Below are 23,682 nucleotides of genomic sequence, written 5' to 3'. Positions count from 1 at the left end.
CTTGCTTTACATGATTTGTCAAAGACCCCAATTGTGAATTTGTACCATTGGTGGCAGTTTGTCTCCACCTGGTGGTTCATTCTGATAACTGCAGAGGGGCTAAACGTTATTCTCTGCAAAAGTACTCTATGACCTGATTACAAAGCTCTGTGTGCAGCAAACGATACGTGTGTTGACCCTGTCATTTTATTTTATTATTATGCAACCAATTAAATCGAATCAAAACGGGGCCTAAACTTTAGCTAATTATGCAGGACCTGTCATATTGAGCTTCAACACAACTGACATGCTGTTTATCCTTGGGCCTTGGGGTCCCGTGAAGGTCTTTAAATGAGTAGTTTCCCACTTTGCCAGGTTGGTTTAAAAATGTAATGAAAGAAAAGTTCCACAATCACTACAGTGACTGGTGTCCTGTGGAGGATTTACCACCGGTCGTGTGGAAGGTTTTGTTGAGTTTGTGTTGTTTCACAATAGTGCTCTACTGGCAACCCCATAAGGACACAGTTGGGTGACAAAACACACATTTCTGCTGATTCAACTTGTTCCCCTGTTGGACTTTGATTTAAGTCCTAGTCTAGTCATTTTGCTTCCCTATAAACATAACCACAATGCTATCCTAAAAAAGCAGATTTTCAAAAATGTCGATTCAATCATTTCTTGAAAATAGACACAAACTCCTGGATTGAAGTGATGTTACAGGACCTTTTCTAGAAAGGGCTATACCATAGCTCTGCAAAATGATCCACACCTTTTTTATCCTATAAATAGAAAGCCTGCTTTCAGTTTCAGACTGAAACCAGTTTGACAGCACTGAGCCCCAGTGTGTCGTGTGAACCGAGAGCTGCTTTCTTAAACGCTCTCATGTCATTTATATTAACTTCATTCGGTCCTAAGTCTGATGAATGATTCTGGGGTCATTTCCCACCACACTAAATAATAGAAATGTTTCCAAAAATTCCATGCTGTCGTGAATATTTCTACATCAGCAACTAACTAGCGTGACATGCATGTGCAGCGGAGGTCACATCTGGACATTCTTTACTTCCCTGTACCGACTATATCCTCTTTTAACTCAATATAAACAGGTCTGCTGCAGCTTAACTTGACACTCTCTCAGCCTCACATCTTTGGGAAAGCTGAATTAAACCTTGAATGGTCACTGGGAACATGGCTGACAGGACAGGATTTTCAACATATGTGTGTTTGTTTTTTGCCTGCTGCTTCTGTTGCAGCAAAGCTATGTCGATTAAACTCTACCAGGAGACTGTGAATGACAGACCTGTGATAGGTAAGTGAAACATTTAAAAAAAGAAGATGTTTCTTGTAGCCGTATCACTTGCAATGTTCACAGCCATTTCTATTTTTGTCACACAGGCATTTTGACTCAGATAGTTTCGGATGAAGTCATGAAACCTTTCGGGAGTACCTACATACCTTCCTCCTATGTGAAATTCATCGAGTCTGGGGGCAGCAGAGTGATGCCCATCAGGTAGAAACATCACCACCATCACTTTACACATTTGACTGGAGCTTTATGATTTGATCTGTCAGTTTTCTGCAGAATAAAAATGTATAAACTGCTTCTTTAGGCAGTAGTATCAGACTGAGGTTACTTCGAGGATGCAGTATATTTGGAAATGTAAATGACAAGTAAATGGATGTTCTTCCGCAGATTGACGCTTGATACCGCTGAATATGAAAAAATCTTCAGGGAGATAAATGGGTGAGCTTCGTGACTATAAATGTGGTGGAAGAGGAACATACATTAATATCTTAAATAAATGCACAGATTGTATTTCTCTCAGATCTCAGTCTCTAACTGCTCTAACTGTGTGATTCTCTTTAGCTTGCTTCTCATCGGGGGAGCAGTAGATTTGGAGACATCAGACTTTGCCAGGGTGGCAAAGATATTTTACAGACTCGCTCTGATGGTTTGTACAGCAGAACATAATTTCCATTGTTTCTCCCTCGAAGGCTGTAACTGTTTGTCTCTCTCTCATTTTGAATCCATTTTCTGTTTATTGTCTCTCAGGTATCTCTCATTTTTATTATCTCAAGTATTGTTTGAATTCAGTTTTTTGAGAGACTGCTCATCTATCCTGAGCATTTTTTTTTTAAACCAGCAGCATTTCATTCAACTTTTTAACTCCACTACTATTACATTTTTACCGACTTGCTTTGAATTCTTAGTATGCTGGTAAAACACACTATACTAACATATATAACTATAACTCATAAAACATAATGACCGTATATGCAGATCATACATTAAAATACGCTTGACATGAATCCATCAGAAATGTAACTAAAAGGATTCAAGCATTGCGCTGAGGACAAATTTTTATGATATTAAAGAGTTGCTTATTTTTAATATATGTTTACCTACAGTAAACAAACAAATCAATGCGGGACATTAACAATTTGTCATATTGTTTCAGACACAAAAAAGTAAAAATCCTGACTGTGTGCGTTTCAGGCCAATGATGAGGGGGATTTCTTCCCCATCTGGGGTACATGCATGGGCATGCAGCTGCTGACTGTGTTGGTGGCCGGTGAAAATCTGCTGGCAAACACTATTGCTGAGAATGTAGCGCTGCCCCTCAACCTAACTGAAGGTTAGAGCTTACTGCATTATCGAATTTAGGGAATATCATATAGTTGATAAGGTCTAAATAAACTGGGCTATTTAATTGTTTGGCAACATTTTTTGGAAAAAATACACATACTCAACCGTACCACTTGGTGTCAGCAGAAGTGAGTTTCAAATCAGGTGGTGTTCTGTGTTTCCTCTTAGAATATCAATGATGAAACCTTGTATCTTTCAAAATGTGCTTGTTTTCTATCACGTATTTCTCTCTGCAGAGGCCGGCTCTAGTAGGATGTTTGAGGATTTCCCACCCAAACTCATGAGTGCTTTGACCCAAGAACCACTCACAGGCAATTTTCACCACTATGGGCTTATAGTGAAGGTACGGTAAATCCCTCTGGTGACCAGTGTCACTGTGCTGTATGTTTTACACTTCCTGTTTTTGTTGTGCTGAGAAATAAAATTAGAAATGTTGCGTTTCCTATGATTTCTGTCTGGACAGGAAATTGTGACAGGATGAGTCATACAGTACAGACAGATGTATAAATGAACAATCTGCTGGCATAACATTCATTAAGCATTGAGAGATAAAATCTAAGGATCCACCAATACATAAAAATAATAATAATATTTCAACAAATGATTACATTTGAGTACTCTCCGATACTGAGTGCCGAAAATAGTGCTTCATTATACCATTACTGTTCCAACAATGACCGTGAAATTAAGTCTTATCAGATTTTCCTCACTTTCTAACTTCAACAAATAAACATGATGCTGTTGCTGACATTTTAACATCCAACTCTGTGTTAACCTGATACAAACGGAGCATATTTTCCAGTCGGTGTGTTAATAATTAAGCGTTGCTATCAGTTGAGAGAATCTGTGTATATGACCAAAATTTAAGTCATGCTAGGGGTGTGCAGTGCTTATGTTCCATTCTAATATATGTAATCATGCTTTTAATATATGGTCTAAAGTTGGGCTACATATAGCCAATAAATCCTGGTCTATATCAGCGCTAAAACAAAGAGGCAACGGGTAGCCAAAACCCAGGGCCCCACAATCCCAGGTGCACAGTGTGGCCATTGGTTTGTGATACTGTAATTTGATTAATTATGTCATTTAAATTTCAGCTCGTATTAATCTTATGGGTGCATAATTTGTGTTTAATTAAATTAAGACTCAGCACATCTGGGGCCATTGAATATTTCAGAACAATAACTCTGTACAAAGTGTACAGAAAAATGTGTGTTTTTTGTTGTTTATCAAAAGGTAAGACATAAATGATAATGCAAGTGTAATAAGACAAATGTACCTTCAGACCTTCCAGGAAAATGAGAAGCTGCAGAGTTTCTTCTCCCTGCTGTCTACAAACGTTGCTCAGAACGGAGCCCACTTTGTATCAACCATAGAAGGTTACAAGATTATTTTTATATTAATTTGACAAACTTATAATCATTGCTCTGTAATAGAGTTGTAATGTTTTTGTTTTTGTTTCTTGCTCCATGCCAGGCAAAAGATATCCCTTCTATGGGGTACAGTGGCACCCAGAGGTAAATCGTTTTCAGTGGGACAGAAAGCGGAACTATCCTCATTCTGCTCATGCAGTTCAGTTGTCTTCTCTGCTGGCTGAGTTTTTTATCAATGAAGGTAAGATGACAAACGCGAAGTATCAATAAGAATAATAATATTCATTAGGTATGGTTGTGGGTTATGATGACACATTCTGTGATGCAATATACTGATATTGCAATAAAAGTGATGCAACTGAATTTAATTCATATCGACCAACACTATGTTGACAAATGTTGAGAAGAGAGTGGATATTTTATTTTAAGTGTAAACTGGAAAATTAACTCTGCTTCTGACTGATACATATTTAAATTAGCATAAAACAAAAATACTATCAACTACCTGTAAAAACTACATCTTTACAGCTTGAGGTTATACATGTATATATGGTGACATTTCATCCCTCGGGAGCTTTGAATGCGTATAACTGGTGGTATTAAGACTACTGTGGGCAATTCTGTAAATTATTGAGCAAATTGGCTTTATTGTTGTTGTTTTTTGTTATTGCTTCAGTGTTATGCAGTACATCGACTTGTCAAGTATGTATAGGTATTTAACTAGATTAAGCAAAAGAATAGCTAAATGTATGATTATTCTGTCCATAAACTCAATTTGAAATATTCATCATATCACAAAACTTATTGATATTGCAATATAAGACCCAATGAGATCAGATTAACATTCATAACATTTTGAGTTTAGAAAAAAATCATATTACATTGAGCACTTCTACACCCTGTTCCAATTAACTGCTTCATCAAGATGATTTGTCATTTCAATGAATTCTATTTGTATATTCTAGTCTAATCACATGCATCTCACTTCTGCTTTGTTTAGCGAGGAGAAGTTTACATCAGTTTGACAATCCTGAGGAAGAGGCGTCGTCACTGATTTACACCGACACGCCTGTCTACGCTGGAAACTTCACAGGATACGAACAGCTCTATTTCTTCTGAACTCCTCTAGTGTCTCCATCTGTGTGTCACTTTATATATAGTCTACGGGGGTTTTGACCTCTGAACACAAACTTATATATGCTGTTATTGCTACTGAAGGCTTGTTTCCATATTAAAATGTTTTTCGGGGCATTTTGGAGATGAACGTCTTTGTAGTAGAACACCCGGGTGAACCTTTAAGGAAAAGGCTGTGTGTGGGGTGATTCATTCTGTCCCGTGGGCCGTGATGTACTGTACTAACCTTTGAGCACAGTAACGGACATGTCCTCTGTATTTACATTTTTGTGAGCTTTTACATGGACTTCTTTAATGCCAACTTTGATATCGAAAGTTCTTTATTGACCTTGGAAACTGCAGTTGACGAAACAATCTCACATTACAGTGACCCTTCAGTATCTCCAAGGTCAAAATGGATTCATGACACCAAGTCATTATTTTTGAAACATCATCTAGACCTTTTTGAATAGAAATAAAATCTACAAAGAAATGCAATAATGATTTCATTTTGAAAATACTTCATTTTGGAGGCAAACCTATGGGGTCCAAAGGCATCCAGGGTTTTTTTTGTAGTGAATAGGGGTGAAGGGTTAGGGTTCTATTAAGGTTAAAATTTGCAGTGAAGCCTGAGTGAATGTTTTAAAAAGTTTTAAAATGTTGCTTTAAAGTTGAGCGTTAAAGTTTATTCGTCAACTTGGGACCAATAGTTACTGCAAAAGATCATCTCATGTCATCTCATAGTTTTCATCAAGGAATAAATGCATTCCATCCTTCATCCATTGAGGAAGACAATGAGGCTGAACGCTCCAAGCTAGAAAGTTTGTAAATTTTGTTTTTTATTTACTAGACTTGATTATTTTAGATAAATTTGCTTAATCAACCCCAGAAGTTAGCATAGCACTGGTTCCCTCCAAAAACACCATTGGATTCCATTGAATTTTGGATGGATCAATACAGCATCAATGAAAGCCGACCATCTGTATTAGATATATTAATATTCTTCCTAAATTCACTGGAATTTCAAGTAAAACCACATCATTGATAGCTTTATCAATCAAGCACAACTCTCAAGTTTAGCAACAGCCAGCACGCTGATTTGTTAAGATATCAGCTAACTAACTCACATGTGACTTAGATGAGGTCGGCAGCACCGTGGCTATTGTAACTTCTCTTTCACGCTTTCAAGAACTACTCATTTATAGTTGCTACTTCTCTACTGTAATAAAAGTGGTTAAACGCTTCAGATTCTGCACACAAGCTACCTGTTGGTGAACTGTGCTCCTTTTCCATCTCCCTCTCTCTCTCTCATGCGTGAGATGAAAAAACTCACACTGTGCACTCCCACTTCAGTCTGTATTTTCGGCATCAAACCAATAACCCATAAAAAAAACAAGACGAGAGACCCGGAAGTGCAAATATGCTATCCCCCATTTTAGGACTCATCCTGCAGAACTAGAGCTGCAGCTAATTATTATTTTACATCATCGATTCATACAAAAATAACAAGTATTACTTATTGTTGTTGTTTGGTCTAAAAGCTAACGACACAATTCTGAAACATGGCTATCATAATTTCAGAGCCGACAGTGATCTCTTGTCCAATCAACAGTCCAACACCCCAAAAATACTCAGTTTACGGCCACATAAAAATGTGCATCGAACACACGTTCGAAAGGCAGGGGTCCACGAGCAAAAGGTAGGGGTCCACGAGCAAGAGTTTAGCCCCAAGGCCCCCCCAAGATGTTTAATGCGGCCCTGGAGGAGAGAGGACTTGGACTCATGACCTCAGTATTTTTTAAGTCTTGGCAATTATTTAGCCTGTAAAACACACACGCATGAGGAAATGAGAGATGTGAGGGGGAGATACCACGCGCACACGCAGTCCTTCCAGTCAGGCCGTCACAACACACGCCGACGCAGGCGGCCTCACTGATTGGTCCTCCCGCACGTCAGTCGCGTCTGCGGGGGGCGGGAGCAGGCGAATCCAGCCAGTGCTCTAGTTTCTCACACACAGATGCTACTGCTGCTGGCTCAGTGTTGTGCCGTCTATTAATAATAACAGAAACAGTCACGGCGAGGAGGAGAAGAACAAGGGGGAACCAATCCACATCACCATTTCTGCTTTTACCGATCTGGGATGAACCGAACAATGTGACATAGACGAATCCCCCTACAACTTTCGACAATCCCCGGGTGTTTTTTTTTTTTTTTTGCAGCCACCTTTTTATTCGTGTTTTTTTCACAGGTGCAATTGTCTCGTTCACGCTGCTGGCAGACACTCGCTGGCTCGACTGGGGGCACTTTATTGCGGCTTGTTGGTAAACACGAATCGGATTCCGCCGGCAAGGACTGCCTCTGGTGCATTGATGCACCCGTTTCAGTGGTGTAACGGTGAGCAGTCATTTTATTCCGTTAGGCCTCTGACATATATAGGCTATAATGTAAGACGAAGCCTGTTAGTTTAAGCAGAGTCATCTCTCGCAGCAGTAACATCATACAGCAAGATTGTGGGCTCTTAATCACTCGAGTGTTTTTCTCAATTTAGACATTTCTGTTGTGGAAAAGCTTTAGAAGAGTCCTCCACTTTATTTTGTAAGCCGTATGTTAAACCCGTCATACATTATTTATAACACACTATAGTTTTATAACATTTTATTGTATGTTTTAACAGTATAAGTATGTATTTATGTATATGTCAACAACTTTAACTTTTAAATACAAATGCATTACATTCCAATATAGTAAAACTGTATAGTAATATAAAATGAGACGTTATAATACTGTAAAGTAATAAACCCATAAAAATGTCTTTGTATCTGCCTTGATTACTATTATAACTATAGCTGCAACGATTTGTCGATGGATTATTAGTTTTAGTTATTTTTCAAGTGAAAAGGAGCTTCTCATGTGATGATTTTAATATTTTCTTTGTGATATATGATAGTAAATATACAGGTCTTTTGGTCGAATAAAACAAGCAGTTTTGATGCATCCCCTTAGTTATAGACACAATGATTAATAGAGATAATATTCAGCAGATTAGTTAATAAAAATGATACTTTAGTTTGTTATAAACATGTTTTAACATGTGTTGTTTACTGCTTATAAATGCTAAATAGGAGGACTTAAAGTAGTGTTAGTCACTTCTTGATTATATTGTTGATTATAAGTTATGCTATAATATTCTAATAACATTCCTTGAATGCCTGGTTTTATTTTTTATTTCATGTAAAAAACAGGAATTATCTGACTGTTTAATCAATTGGTGTATTATTTGGTAGAATAAGAGACTGCTTAAGAGAATCATTTATTTCCATCCAAATTACTTCCAGTTGAGAGCCACACAAGGCCAGCCATTGTGCTCTCTGTGTAACATTTTGCCTCTCCGGGTAATCTTGTTTACACTGACTGAATCTATCTGCAGTTACTCACATACACCCTCCCCAGGCCTCGACCGATTATCTCCTACAGCCCAAAAGTCTGAAGAACTTTTTCCGTCCCGTTTGAAAACTGTTGTTTTATGTCCAGAGGCGCATCTTTATGCTTAAAACAAAATGAAATGGTGCGTTATTGCTTTGTATTCACGTTGAAACCTGGTAAAGGTGATGGAGTAGTCGTCTTTTTTCCCTCTGGCTTTGCTTATTTGAGTGCAGCAGCCACAGCAGCCTCCTCGGTGGACTGTTGGTGGGGTTCAGACAAGAACAATTACTTCCTTTGTGCTGCTCAACTCCCATGCTATTCATAGGAGAAATAGCACACACACACAGTATCAACGAGTGACATTCTGCTGGGAAAAATGAAGGCAGCCAGCCAGCTCGGCTCTGTGTCAGTGTATCTGTGATGGTGCCTACAGTGTTTATGTGTGACACATGTAGTACTTTCATGCATGTGACGGGGACTTTTGGGCCCAATCTACTTTCTTTTTCTACTTCAGCAGCAGCAGCAGTCATGCAGGCGAGCTTGAGTGTTTCCCCCCATGTGAACTGTTGAATATTTGATGGGAAGTTCTGCCTTTAATGCGAGCGGCAGCAGCAGCAGCAGCTTTGTGTGAACACGGCGTATATAGGACAAAACCCCACCAGGCATCTCATAGGAGCTGTCACGGAAGCTGCCATAGTCGAGGTATTTTACAGCTCCATCAAATCACGGAGGGGCTTTCCTGCCTTTTTGAACATCATCTTGAGAATCTGTCCGACAGCTTAGACTGAATACGTCGTCTTTGGATTCTCTCAAAATGAGAACTTTCGTTTTAGCTAGCCTTCATCCTTTTTTTCTCCTGCATCTGCTATTCTTGGCGCCATGGCAACGGGGCGCCCCCTGAGTGTGCCAATATATAGGTCAGTGGTCATGAAGGGCTCCACCCAAAGCAAAATAGCACATATAGCTGTCTGCTCTCCATACATACAAAAGGTGGAGGAGGAGGACGTGAGCACCCATCCATATCGAGAGACAGACAGTCGTAACAAAGGCTTGAATACGAATGACCCAGACTTGGTTGGTGAGTCTGCTGCAGCTTCACAGGTGATTTGCCATCAGCTGTGCAGTGACACGAATACAGGAATATATACTTCCCCCTCCCCATGCTGTACGTGTCTCTTTGTCTGCTCCATCTTTGTGAAGCAGCTTGTTTGACACAATGTAAAGACAAAGGCTTTGTTTGTTTGTTTGCATGTTCACATCCTCAAGTGTGTTCAGCTATCATTGTGGACAGTGAAGTCATGGACTAACTGATAATTGTGAATATAGATGAGCCATGAAAAGAAGTTTCACATTTGACATTATTTCACATTATGATGGTGCACATGCACCATGAAACCATCTGACAGGCTTAAAGGGGAAAACAATATTTTGGTGGTACTCTTAACACCTCATAGACATCTGAAATAATAAAAGGGCCCGAACTAGAGACTGACTTATTGTAGCATCACAAGCCAAAACTATTCAGATTCACTGCTTTCATCTTTAACAACATTTTGTATTTTTAAGGCTAATCATTTTCTTTCATTTGAAATATTAATCTAGTAGCTGTCAAATATCTCTCTGAAATGTGGTGTAGAACTGTAAAAAAGCATGACATGTAAATACTCCAGTAAAATACAACATAAAGTACAGCACATGAGTACTTAGTTAAGTCAGAGGCTATTTAGTAGGCCATATCCCCACTACAATTCCATAGTGTAGAAATAATACTTAGACCATGAAGTAGGCAGATAAGATTTATAGAAAATATAGATGAACAGTGTGGAATGTGGTATTTGGTCTTTTCTCTTGGATAAATACTCAGAAAGCCGGTTTGGTTGGTGAAAAGTCAATGTTCTTAGTTTTGACTCCTGACATCTTGATTTGTCAGATCCTTCAGTTTAATTTACAAAACGCCGGGGTCTCTGGTAGTCTTCGCCTCTCGCTGAGTGAAGTCATTTAGTGGTGGAACTTGAATGTGTAGCCATCAAGGAGCCTTGATAAATGGAGCATCACTGCTCATTCAGAGAGAGTGAAACTACGAGGCGGGAAGTATTGATCCTCCCATATTGCAATTTCCACTGTGAGGTGGGAGAAATGTCAAATAGAAATGTCAAGGTGTCATTTTGGCTCCAGGACAGACTAGAAATAAAACTGCCACAAGAAAACAATACCCATCACAGGGATATGAAACTGGTAAAGGTCTCCATTTATCGATCCATCTGTTCATCTATCTATTCATTAATGTATACCGCTACATCCATCCGTTTTTCCATCCATCTGTCTTTTTGTCCATCCATCATTGTGTATCTGTCTTTGTTTTCCCCTCCATTCATGAGTCATCCATCCCTCTATCCTTGTCCATGTGTCAATTCATCTGCACATCCATCAGTTTATCTGTCCATCTATTCATCTTCCTGACGATCTTTCATCTATCCATCCATCTGTTCAAAATATCCTCTATTTCATCCATTCATCTGTTTTTTCACCCATCCATCTACCAGTCTGTTGCTAGTCGATCTTAGGACTAGTAAACAGACCTGCATCTCTTTGAACTTGTGGGAGGAAGCTGGAGTAGAGAACACGCAACCCTTCGCCAAAACAGAGCAGCTACTGAATGTGTTTTTGGCAAATCTCTAAACATGGGCAATTTAATACACTACACTACAGTTTGTCTCTACTATGAAAATATGTTGCTGGACTTTCTTATGATTAAACAACACACAAGCGGATTTCACTCCGTCAGCTGCTGTAGTGTTTGATCAAAATGAAAACATGCAGATTCTCTCAGCCCTCTGCCGACACACGTCCTCCTCCCCCTGTGCTAATGTGGAGAGGTTCAAATCAGGGGACTGAGATGAGTCCTGTGTTAGCTCTGATTCACTATCACTCACTAGGTTAGTGTGACCCCCGAACTCACAATGCCCCCTCTCACTTGTAGATACTGACTTACTCATTACTCACGCAGACACACAAAGCACCAGTGTGCTCTCTTTGTCTCTTGTCTATCTTATCTACAAACACTTCTCTGCTTTAGTTTCTCCCTTGACATCTGGAAATTTGTGGTTCTTCACAATTTATTTATAGACAATTAACAACATAACAGACACACCCCGTCGAATACTGTAAACTGTGCACATAGTGCAACATGTCCAATGGTCATGGTCAAATTTGTTCTTCAATCCCCCCCCCCCCCCCCCGTCTCCAGCTCTGACCTTGACTGCAAATAGCGGTGCTACAGTGTTAATCTATTCTACGGTAAAACAAACACACACTGGAGTGTAGCGACACAGCAAGAAGGGTGGAGACAAAGGGGGGGTGGGGGGCACCTTTAATGGGAATACCATCTGTCTGGTTTGGAGCACACTGGGAAGTTGTCCCTAAATCACTGTTCAGATTACAGATATCTTAATCGAAAAAAAGAGATAATGCTGTCATTTTGCACTCACTCATTCTCAGAGTGAGTGCTTTGATTCTTAAACTGACTAGATATCACCAGTATCTTAAAAAATATGAAATTTTAATTTCACGAAAGAGGGCTGTGCACAGTTTTGTCCACGGTTAACGGCTCGAGACTGTTGGCACGATGCCTTTAAACTACGCTGACCTGTTATCAAAGAAGTGCAAATCTGCTGTGTTATAACATATACAACCCTGTTGCTTGGATACCCCATTAAGACTGTTTTACATGTTTCAGTACAGCATTGAAAAGGACTAATTTGCCATCACAGTAAAGTGCAGTGGTTGTCTTTCTCTACCTCGGCCCCTCAGCCTTTGTGTATGTTCATGTGCGTGTGTGTAAATCTTCAATTGCTGACTTCCATTAGAGGCGGACAAAGCTGCTGCTCTGACCCTCAGCATGAATAGCAGAGTACTTTAAATATGCGTATAATTGCATTCAGGTGAGATCGGGCCTTCATTTTTATTTATTTTTTCGAGAATACATCCTTTTGTTAATCTATTCTTAAAAAGTACCTCTGTCTTTGTTTAGGGTGCTTCTGTGGTCTGGGACTGGTTTACTCCAACAAGTCGTGCACCATGCCGCCCATCACCTTCCAGGACCTGCCTCTCAACATCTACATGGTCATCTTCGGGACAGGCATCTTTGTCTTCATCCTGAGCCTCATCTTCTGCTGTTACTTCATCAGGTGAGAGGAGACAGAAACAGGCATATTTAATCAAAAACAAGGAATTAGTGAAAAAAGAGGAACCGTTAAACTCAAACTTGCAGAGGAAGCCTTATGCTGTAGGTGGGTCAGATCGAGGTTGGATCATGTTCTAACTGCCAATGAAAAGCTACAGAATTATATGCGATAGTACCGAGACCACTTCCTCTCAAGTGTCGATCGAAGTGCGATTGCAATGCAACTTCGTCATTCGATCACGCCAGACACATCATCTGCCAAACTGTACGCTCAGCGATCAAATCTTGCTAGCGCTGGCATCCAATCAGCCAGACCACATGCTGACGTGGCCTGGTTGCATTGAGTTTGGATCTCAGTGAGGAAAGGACAGCATGTGGGCACCATCCGGGCAAATTATCAAACGTATGCTTTGCATCATCTTCCCCCCCAGACGAGAGGAAAACTGGGACTGAAGCACAGCTAAAACCAGCTGACTTAGTCGTGTAATGAAGACGGGTAAGCTTAACAAAGGACATTTATTGTGGTTTCTTTAACCACCGTTTTATAGCCAATTTGACCGGTTTGATATATCCGATCAGGTAGGTCGTATTGAAATGTCAAGTGTGGACACAGCTAATTTCAAATCTGGTGCATCCATTCATAGAAGTACATCCAAACTTTACCAAGTGGCAAAAATTAACCAGAGGTTGGGAAAACAGGTTAGGATTCGTAAAGCTGTACTACAGCAGTGCTTTGGGTTAAATGCTAACATCAGCATGCTAACATGCTCACAGGGACAATGCTAACATTCTGATGAGAAAGGTATGTCCAATATAGTGCATTATCATGCTAACAGTTGCTCACTAGCATGTAACACACAGCACAGCTGAGGCTGATGGGAATGTCATTTTGCAGGTATTTGATCATAGTGTTGGAAGTGAAATTAGACCTGATTGTGGCGTTGTAGTCAAGTCAATCCATCTAGATATTTCAGTCTGGAGCAAGTGGTGAATTGACACTGACATTGCCGTACATGAAAACCTCCACAGTAGGGGGATTTTGTGTGTGTGTGTGTGTGTGTGTGTGTGTGTGTGTGTGTGTGTGTGTGTGTGTGTGTGTGTAGGCGAGAAACGGTGAGGGAGGGAAGAAGGAAGGGGAAAAAAAGAAAGAAAAGAGGAACAGGGTGACCTCTCCCGCTGTTGACTGTGAACTCCCCGATGAGCTGAGGGGACATTTGTGTCTGAAGGACGGGATATGAGGGAATAGGAAGCAACCCGTCACAATGTGTGAAGACACCAGTGAGGAGAACTGCAGAGAGACTCAGAATAAACATGACCTGAATAGCACACAGTGGGAGTACACAAAAATATGACACATGAACATCTGCAGCATACAAAATCTCACAACATAACATCAACACCTGCAGTAGGGTTTGTTTTGTAGCCTGAGCTGGTTTTGGATGACTGAGCATCTGTACTTGGACAATAACATCTCATAATGTGCTATTTCTGGTGTTGTATTTGAATTGCCCCTGTTATCACCATGTCAAACCATTTGAAATAACGTGTCTGTTGGCTGGAGGCATACAGAGCAATCAGAATACAAATGCACATCCCTAACAGTTGGTTCCAGTAGGTCTGTGGTGCTTCTTTTTGCCTCCTGTGTACAATGAATTCTAATAGCAGCACCAAGTGAAATAGATGACAGTGCCAACAATCTAAACAACTTCTAAATAAATAATAATAAACATAGTTTACTCTTGACCTCAGCAAAAAACTCTAAAAGGAATCACTGTATACTACCTGCTGCAAACCGCAGACAGACACGGTTAGCAACTCTCTGGTGAAGAAAGTGGAGCATTTAGCAGCTCAAGAGACAGATATTTCAAGAAGGGTGTAGCTGCACTCGTTTCCACTTCCCCCAAATGGGCAAAAAGCAAGTCGTTGCAGGTTGAAATGTTGCCGATTTTGGCCAATAAAAAAAAAAAAATCCAATGTCTGTTCTGGAGCTGATTATTCCACACAATCTTCATCAGAGGGAGGTGGCCCAATGTCTTGGAACTATAGATGATTTTAATGACTTCTCATTCATTCAGACCACACTGTAGACTGCTGATGAACATCATGTCCCTAAATTGACTTTACAGTGAGATTCATTTGTCGAGAATAGTCAGAAGATAATTGCAACAGGGCAAACCTCATGAAATGTTCCCAATATTAGGTGGGAAAAGTTTGTATTTTCATTTGGAGAGCAATTATTTTGAGAAACATGAATTTCTTTGTTTCAAATGTCAGGGAAACCTGAAGGAAATCTTTTAAAAGACAAAAAAACACCTTGCAGGCATATTTCTGTAATCAGAAATGTTTTGTTTGGCCTCATTTTGGCATTAAATTGACCATCAGCTCTGTCAGAAAAGCTTGGACCCTTCTTGTTTCTTCTAAAGCACTTGCCTGTAAATCATAACCAATGAGTCACTTCCTTCCAGCCCCATTAACATGCTGAAGGTAATCTTGGGTAGGAGTGTGATTGTGAATTCATTTATAGAGCTGGTGATTCATCAGATGAATACTGAGTGATGAATGCCATTCTCTGTTGGGGGCAGGCTTCCTATTATACACTCAGACAAGCTCCCTCTATATCCCCTGGATCAGGGAGTTGAGGGATGATCAGGGATGATTTTTAACACTGCAGCGACTTCAAAATCTGTCTCTATTCGTCCATGTGAGATTCTCTCTTTCAATCATACAAAGCAAAAAAAAAGCAATTATACTTGTATCTTTTCAGCCTAGATATTCAAACAGTTGCTGTTTTAATTGTGGCACACACTGGGGGTTGTACACAGCAGTACCTGCAAAGTACAAGAGTGCAAAACCACAAGAGTGCCAAAAGCACCAAAATATCCCATTTTAGTTGAGCTCAAACAACATAGTCTGTATTCAGTGTTTTTAGCATCAACATTCACTCAAGTACTGCACTCAAGTAGATTTCTTTGGGTACATTTACTCTACAGCAGCTTTTCAATGTCATGTTACTTTATACTATATGCTTTTACTAAAATATTGTACTTTTTACTGCATTTACATTCATCTAATACCTTTCGCCACTAGCTACTTTACAGATTACATTTAAAAACAAATCACATGATTAATTCAACATATATTAGATTAAACTATCCAAAAGTATTCAGTAGTTAATTGTTTGTTTTTTCAATTTACTGTCAGTGATCCTAGAGATTGGATCTGTGAAATCCCCAAAGGCCCAAAGACAGGACAACAACAGGAAAACATGACTGTACTCTGTCAAACTACGAATAATCAGAAATGCTTCTCAAGTCAACCTGCAGTAATATGACATACAGATATCATTTTAACTGCAGCGAACTGGAAAGGCAGACAGACATTTTTAAAACAGAGACAGTTAATTCCGAAATGCTTCAGCAGCAGAAGGGGAAGTCTAGAGGTCACATGTGAAATTGTGAACACAGAGAGTCAGCAGCTTATCAAGTCAGAGAGAGAGAGATTTCCATAAAGTTGGACTGTAGAGATAATTGAGGTTATGAGCTGGAGTGTAGCATTGGAATAATAATATACTTTACCATATAATATTGTAATCAATAAATAAATCTAAACTCCAGCTGTGGATTTCTTTATCTTTATATCAAATCGATCATGTCAAAGTAGGAAACAAATGTATTGCAAGATGGCATAAGCAGTCACATTTGTATCAAAACATTGGCTTGGCTAATAACTTTATGCAAGGAAATGATATAGTGTTTGATGTGCTAGAATGAAGTCTGCTAAAATGTGTTCATAAAAGGAAAAGCAGTAGTTTCTTTAATTCCTGTTTCATTCATTGTTAATTTATACAATAATAACTGGTCAGCAGTAGCCATATGATGATTTTTGGATTCTTACAGACAAGCACAATTGAGACGCACCCCCTTTCACCCACTTCACATCATTCTCCAGGCATGGGAAACCTCAACACATGTAAAACGTGTATCCTCACATTGTTCTGCATGGAAGGCTGTTAGCGGCAATCAGCGTAAACAATAAACCAAGTGACAAACACAAGCAATCACTGTCATTCCCTTACTTTAAGCAGTGAGATACGATTTCATTTTTGAGGAGGGGGGGGTGGATCAGATCACATATTAACATTCATCTTTCATCTCAGATGCTGTCACTGCATTTAGTTTCAGACTCAAATCACAGACAGTGATAGACATTTGAGTCTATGTTTAGTCGTGTAAAAACAGGAGGCCAAAAATAACCGCCTGAACAGACGCAGCTCGCCAAGTGATAAAGATCTCCTTTCTATTGTTGGTTATGAGGGTGGTGCAGGGATTCAAAGACGCGACGTACTTGTGTATGTGCGTGGAAGCGTGTGTTAGCGTTTGCGTGGAGGGCGTGTGAACAATGTGTGTGTGCGCTTGCAGGGGAACACGTATTTTAGGTGACCAGTAGCTCCTTGAAAGGTCTGTTAATTGTCAAAGCTTACCCTGCTTCTGTTACATGCAGGGCCATCATTTAACCACACATACTTAGCCAACCTGAATCCAAATACATGCTGTTAAATTCAGCTTTGAGTAAATACAGAAACCTTCATCCTAAAGTGGTGGAACTAAGTACACTTACTCATGTACTATAATTAAGCACAATTATTTACTTGAGTGTTTCCATTTCATGCCACAGTACTTTGTACTTATTCCACTACATTTCAGATGTAAATATATCTTAGATTTTAATCCACTATAATGATCTGATAGCTTTCCCTCCTTTTCCACTGGGGAAGAAGTATTTAAGTATGTAAGCAATGCCACAATGTAGAAATAATACCAATAATAAAAATAACCCTTATTTTAATCACACTTTTCTAAAAACAATGTTTACAAAGGGAACACACTTGATTCACATAAAAGCCTGTTTATAAAAGTGTGTTTTTAGAAGTGACTTAAAAGATGAAACAGATTTGGCTAGCCTAATCTCCTTTGTAATTTACGGGTGTAAAGATCTAATGGAGAGAGCACTGTACCCTTTAGTATGGAGGCTGGCCCATGGCATGACCAAAGGAGCCTTGTCTGAGGATCTAAGGCTGCGTTCCGAGCTTTAAAAGCAATCAGTGAAATCTTGAAATCAATTCTGAAACCTACTTGGGTTATCTCTACGATTAATAGAGTGTTTGAATTCTACCTGCAGCATTTAGAACAAGCTGGAGACATGAGATTGATTTTTGACTGAGCCGTGTATAGAGAGTTTCGGTAGTCTAAAGGAGATGAAATAAAAGCATGAATTACCTTCTGAGCTCACTGTCAAACAGCAAGATCTCATTTGAGAAACTATTTCCTTTAAAAACAATATAGATATTGGTAAGTCAAAGTGTGACATCTGTGATCTTATATTTTCAACCAAAAAGGGACAAAAAAAATCTGTTTTATTTGAAGGCTTCAAGACTGTGGCTGTGGAGGGGCTAATTGACAGAATCTATGGCTTGGATCAGAGTTTAAGAGTTGTGACAGACTTCCTATTTTTGAGAGGAGCAATGGGATCAAGTACTGCCAAACAAGATCGGTTAAAACGAGTGTCTTGCTCATCAGTGTCACTTTGGGATTGTGACAGATATATCACTGTGAGTTGCCAGGAAATCCTCAGAGCATTTGGCAGCAGAGGTTGCTTGTGTTAAAGAGAACTGAGTGGTGAGGACTGCTTTGAAGTAGTAGGAAGTGGGGGAGCATCAAATCCATTTGCCTTGTGGTCAGACACACGTACACACACACACACACACACACACACACACACACACACACACACACACACAAACACATCTGTTGTCACATGATTATTGAGGGTCAAGCCATGTGAGAGAAGGAGGTCGAGAGTGTGGCCTTTTACATGAGCAGCCTCATTGACAGATTGACTAAGGCATAAAGACTCAATTAGCTGCATAAAATCAGTGACATATGATTTCACCAAGTGTCAAAATTCTGTCATATTTAGGCCCAAAGAGAGACAAAAGATCAGACAATTCCTGGAACGGTAGGCAGATAGGTTCAGTTTAGGGGGTCTGTAGACAAGGAGAGCAAGGGAGCCTAACTGTATACTGGGAAACTCAGTGATTTGAAGTGTGAAAAATGCCATTACTGATGAGGCTTTCAATGTTTTTTGTGAATAACAGCTACCTCGCCTCCACGGCCAGATAGCTTGGATTGGTGGAAATTACCCAAGAACATTTTTGTGTGGCCTCAATCAATGGTGTGAAATCACCTAGACTCAACAAGGTTTCACTTTTCTTTGCTTCAATAAATCATTTCTTTGATGATCACATGTTCTGTATGTAATAAATGAAATGGAAATAGTCAAGTAAAGTACCTCAAATCTGTATCCAAGTACAGCACCTGAGTAAATGGACTTTTGTACATTATGTCAGTGATCACTTTGAATGTAGGACTTTCTACTTTTACTTGAGTTAAGGATCTGGATTCAGTAAGTAAATCCAAAGTACGGTTGAATGAATGTTCTACAGGTTGTAAACAAAGTTATGTATTAATGTGTTTCTCTATTCATCCACAGCAAACTACGACACCAAGCCCAGAGTGAGCGGTTTGGATACAGAGAGGTAAAGCCTCACAATAATATTCAAGCATCCATGAAGGGCTGAATAAAATAAATCTCTCTTAATCATATTGTTTTTGATATTCTTACAGGTGGTTTTAAAAGGAGATCCAAAAAAGCTGAACCTTCATGGGGTAAGGAAATTATTTACATGCATATTTGCACTAATTTCTGCACAAACACACAGCTTTAAAACAAAAATGATGCATAATTTCATCAAATAACCATGCTCACTGTCCTGTCCGTCACTCACACAGCAGACATGTGCCGTGTGTCTGGAGGACTTCAAAGTGAAAGATGAGCTGGGAGTGTTGCCATGCCAACATGCTTTCCACAGGAAGTGAGTACAGGAGAGCACAGCGGAGTCTTTCTTGTTATCGCTTTTCACCCACATGTGCTTGTTAAAATGAGAATGATCATGTTTGATCTGATACACAAATAGTTTGAGTTGATTCTTTGCTGACATTAGAGCGGCGTCACAGGAGCTATTGTTCAACAGTGCCGACTTTAAGGGAGGCGTTCAAGGCGTATCTCACGCATCATCTTGTACATGATATGACTATCAATCAGGAAATAAAAAAGGCATTCAAAATATAGAATGGATATATTTGACTTAAGTGTGCACAACAGGAACATTTGACAAGTGAAAAATATGATTATCCTTATTCGCCTGATTTTTTTGGAAGTGTATAACAATATGTATTAAGAAAGACAAATCTTAAGGGGTGGGGTCAAGCCACTGATGGTGGTGGAGTAAAGCCAGCTGCTGGTTGATTTAAAGTCTCCTGGAGGTGTTATGTTGTAAGGATTGGTTGGAGTAATGTGGGAAGAAAACTCATTGGCCAGGAGGAACTTTTACAGTGCTGGAAAGCATTGGTATGGAGACAATTAGAGCAGAAAGAAACAGGAACAAAGAAAAAATGGGAGAGAAAACACCACCAAAACGTCATATTAATACAGGACTCTCACATGCTTTTGCATGGGCAATGGTGAAAAATATACAGGTCTAGATGTAACAAATTTACTCAAGTCCGTTTTTGCAGCACTTATACTTTACTTGAGTACTTTCATTTTTTGTTCTAATTCACGACCAACATTGCTCAACTAGTTATATTTACTAGCTTCTTTGAACACATAAAACATGTAATCAGCTTATTTAAAATAAAATATCATTGTTCAAGATTAAATAAACCAATTATATAGTAAAATGACTACAATTCAACTAGCTAAAGTATCAAAATGCTGCTGACACATTGACCATTCATACTCGTACGTTTACTATTAATACATTATAGATATATTTTGCTGCTTGTTTTTTATGGTGTTATATTGTTACTATTACTTCAGTAAAAGATCCTCTCCTGTCTGTGATCTTCTGTCCAGGTGTCTGGTAAAGTGGCTGGAGGTGCGCTGCGTCTGCCCCATGTGCAACAAACCCATAGCCGGCCCACCTGAGCAGCACCACAGCATAGGGACTCTCCTAGATGAACTGGTGTAACCTCACAACCCATGCCAGCTTCGGTGGGACACCGGCGCCCGGGGCCAAACCAGCTGATATAATTTAGCAACCAACGGGAAGAGAAACACTGTTTTGCTGTTAAAAATACAGCAAAAACACCAACATGATGATAGCAAGATGGGGTAACCTAGTTACCACCTGGAGAAAGACTCTGAAGGATGCTGTTGCCTAGCAACCATCTCCGAGATGGCAACACGACACCTTGTGGTGTCTGAGAGATTATCTCCAGCCACCCACACATCACTCCAGCACTCTACACTCTTCAACATCCCCCTCTCTACCTGCTCCGTCACATCTTCCCTTGTTGCCCCGAGTCAGGTTAACAACACCACAAAAGAGTTACATTTTTCACAAAGTGGATTGAGTGTTGAAGGATGGCAGCGCTGGGTAGGAGCGACTGATTTCCTCCAAGCGCGTAAGCGTGTTATTTTCATTGATATGAAATAATATCAGTATCGCCCGAGGTCATTAAAACGTCTGCTTAATTCTTTCAGACAAAAAACAGTTTTGAGACAAAACAACGGAAGAATAAAGATATTTCAACATCATCAGCCGAGCACAAGAACACGTTGACAGAAGCTACACTGCTAACAATACAGTAAATTCTTGTTTTAAAAAAAAGAAGGTTTAACAAACATTTCTGGAGCCTTCTTGAAACGAAGGCCCAGAGAGAATATTTACTAGACAGGGTTGTTGAAAATTGCTTTAAAGGCAATGGAAAACTTTATTTATTTATTTATTTATTTTTAAGACTTGCGTAGAGTATTAATTCTAGACACACTGGGGGAAATTATGGAATACGTGATTCAGGCATCATCAGTGGGACCTAAATTCTTAAACCTTTTCAGACGGAGCAGCTCAAACTGTAGTCCATGTGGAGCAAATTAATCACTATTTCTATCAAGTCAAACCAACTGATTTCTTTGCTGGTATGTGCCACTGATAATGGTGTGTAAAATCTATATTGGTGCCCACCTCTACAATGATATCATGTATGTTCTCCGTGTTGTTTTTTTCCCCACTGGGATGTTTTTATTATTCAGACATGTTTCTATTGTGTTACTATAGATGGAAGGAACTGACACTTCCTGCCTTTCACTGTAAGAGTTCGGTTCTTTGTTGAAATGTGTTGAATTTGTTTTTAGATATTGCACTTTAAATTCACAAAAAACAGCCTTTGTTCTTCTAAAACGTTAGACTAAGGTTTGGATGCAGCACCGCAGGTTTCTTGTTTTCCAGTGTGGTGAATCTTTTATAAAAAAAAGTCTGTGAAGTATCTAAGATGCTGCTGGATCTGAAGAGAAGGGAAGCAGCAAACCCTCGCTGTTGTTCTGTGAATTCATCTGGGAAGCAACTAAATCTCACTTTCATACATTTCTGTGGCATTATTGCTGGTGATTCTGTTTTTACATTCTTCGGTCGTAGGTTTGTTTTGTGATTTACAGCTATTCAGAAAGCGACACACTGCCTAAAATTGAGCACAAAACTCACAAAGCACATTGTCCAGATAAAGACGTCACCTGCATTCTAATTAAAAGCTAAACACACATATGAGGCTGTTGAATTCACGTGAAGCCGCCGTTTCAAGAAAAGAAAATGTTAAAGAGATTTGTTCACTCTGATTCAGGCTACATTCCACATTTTGTAATTCAAACAGATGTAAATAACTTGAAACAATAATAAATACATTTGTCTGTTTTGTTCAGTTTCTCTTGTTCATTTCCTGGTAGTCACATATCTGGCGCCATCATCAGGTGAAATACTGCATGACAAAATGTATGAAATCATCTTCATCACCAGCTCTCAACCTTTTAGACTTTTGAATCTTTAGGGCTGATTTAGAATTGATTTTACTATCTTACTCAAGACTTAATTTTAGGGAAGGTTAGAGTGCAAAAAAAGTTGACACAATGCAAGAAATGTTAAGGCAATCCTCAGGAGTATTTTTACTCCTCAGGAGTATGTATTTCTAGCACCGTTAGTTTTTAGTGTGTCAAGTATTTGTTTCATACTGTTTGAATACACAGTGCTAGACAATAAGAGAAAAACCAGAACATAAATAAATGAGTAGTAAATAATATAAAGGAGGGGAATAAACAAAGGTGTTTAACAGCTGCTTTTTAAAAGGTGGGTGTATTAAAAGTGTGAATAATCATCTTCATCTCAGCTTGAGACACACATTCAGTAATATTCTTCTATTACCGATATTATATATTAATAATAATAATAACAAGAACTACACTAAGACGGAATACAAGATCCACTCTCTCCGAGTAGTCTTTCCTTTAAAACAAATTTGACTTGGATGTCAAGCCATGTCGCTGACACTCAAATTGTATTTATTTAACACTTTAAAAAATATGAATAAAATGTAATTATGAAGTACCATATTACAGTAAATGCATTCATATCGGGCACTGAAAATCCCTATGATATGAAGTGAGTAATGGGGAAACAAAAAAAAAAAGATTTAGAGACGCCAGAGCTCAGGAGTCGACATCCGAATGAAAACAAGGACCATCTGTACGCTGCCTCATTAAATGTGCAAGACCTCGTCCTATTGGTGGGTCCGACCGGTACCTAGCTATTTCCCCAAAGCAGATTGCAGGTGGCAGAGCATCGAAAGTCTGAAGGGCATTCCTTACTCCGGTTGCCTTCTAATTAGACTTAAGGCCAATGAGGAGCCTCGGGGGGACCTGAAAGGGGATTCAGGATGGAGGCAGATGGTATGAGATCTGATATGGATGGAAGTGAACACTGGGTCTGATAGAAAGTGAAAGATGGGAGAAAAAAAAGAGAGGAGAGGGAGGTGCTGGGAGAAGGTGGAGACTGAGAGGAGAGAGGATGGGAGTGA

General features: G+C 39.4%; 2 protein-coding genes across 3 annotated transcripts; both read left to right on the top strand.

The window, feature by feature from the left end:
- Positions 1-1,032: 1,032 nt before the first annotated feature.
- On the top strand, positions 1,033-5,263 carry LOC311023300 (gamma-glutamyl hydrolase). The gene is made up of 9 exons (XM_084025046.1): positions 1,033-1,288; positions 1,375-1,489; positions 1,673-1,723; positions 1,847-1,931; positions 2,477-2,615; positions 2,863-2,969; positions 3,912-4,005; positions 4,103-4,240; positions 5,000-5,263. Exons 1-9 carry the CDS (start codon positions 1,153-1,155, stop codon positions 5,116-5,118), a joined length of 984 nt encoding a protein of 327 aa, XP_083881172.1. The 5' UTR covers positions 1,033-1,152; the 3' UTR covers positions 5,119-5,263.
- A 1,854-nt stretch (positions 5,264-7,117) lies between these two features.
- Positions 7,118-22,514, top strand: rnf122 (ring finger protein 122). 2 transcript variants are annotated; one of them, XM_084025152.1, is made up of 6 exons: positions 7,118-7,506; positions 12,566-12,722; positions 19,268-19,313; positions 19,402-19,443; positions 19,570-19,649; positions 20,693-22,514. In XM_084025152.1, the coding sequence occupies exons 1-6, from the start codon at positions 7,482-7,484 to the stop codon at positions 20,805-20,807; spliced, it is 465 nt and encodes a 154-aa protein (XP_083881278.1). In that variant the 5' UTR covers positions 7,118-7,481; the 3' UTR covers positions 20,808-22,514. The 2 variants fall into 2 exon arrangements, with proteins under 2 accessions (XP_083881278.1, XP_083881277.1); XM_084025151.1 differs by having other exon boundaries at positions 7,119-7,506; positions 19,567-19,649.
- The last annotated feature ends 1,168 nt before the right edge of the window (positions 22,515-23,682 follow it).

Source organism: Eutrigla gurnardus, assembly GCF_963514095.1.
Source record: "Eutrigla gurnardus genome assembly, chromosome: 13".
NCBI classification, from domain to species: domain Eukaryota; kingdom Metazoa; phylum Chordata; class Actinopteri; order Perciformes; family Triglidae; genus Eutrigla; species Eutrigla gurnardus.
This window is presented reverse-complemented; position numbering and strand designations above follow the sequence as displayed.

Coding starts and splice junctions, on each gene's coding strand:
- rnf122 (XM_084025151.1), top strand. CDS start 7,482: ATGCACCCGTTTCAGTGGTGTAACG. Junction 19,314..19,401: donor AGCGGTTTGGATACAGAGAG/GTAAAGCCTCAC, acceptor ATATTCTTACAG/GTGGTTTTAAAAGGAGATCC. Junction 19,444..19,566: donor AAAAGCTGAACCTTCATGGG/GTAAGGAAATTA, acceptor TCACTCACACAG/CAGACATGTGCCGTGTGTCT.
- LOC311023300 (XM_084025046.1), top strand. CDS start 1,153: ATGGTCACTGGGAACATGGCTGACAGGACAGGATTTTCAACATATGTG. Junction 1,289..1,374: donor GAATGACAGACCTGTGATAG/GTAAGTGAAACA, acceptor TTTGTCACACAG/GCATTTTGACTCAGATAGTT. Junction 4,241..4,999: donor TGAGTTTTTTATCAATGAAG/GTAAGATGACAA, acceptor TGCTTTGTTTAG/CGAGGAGAAGTTTACATCAG.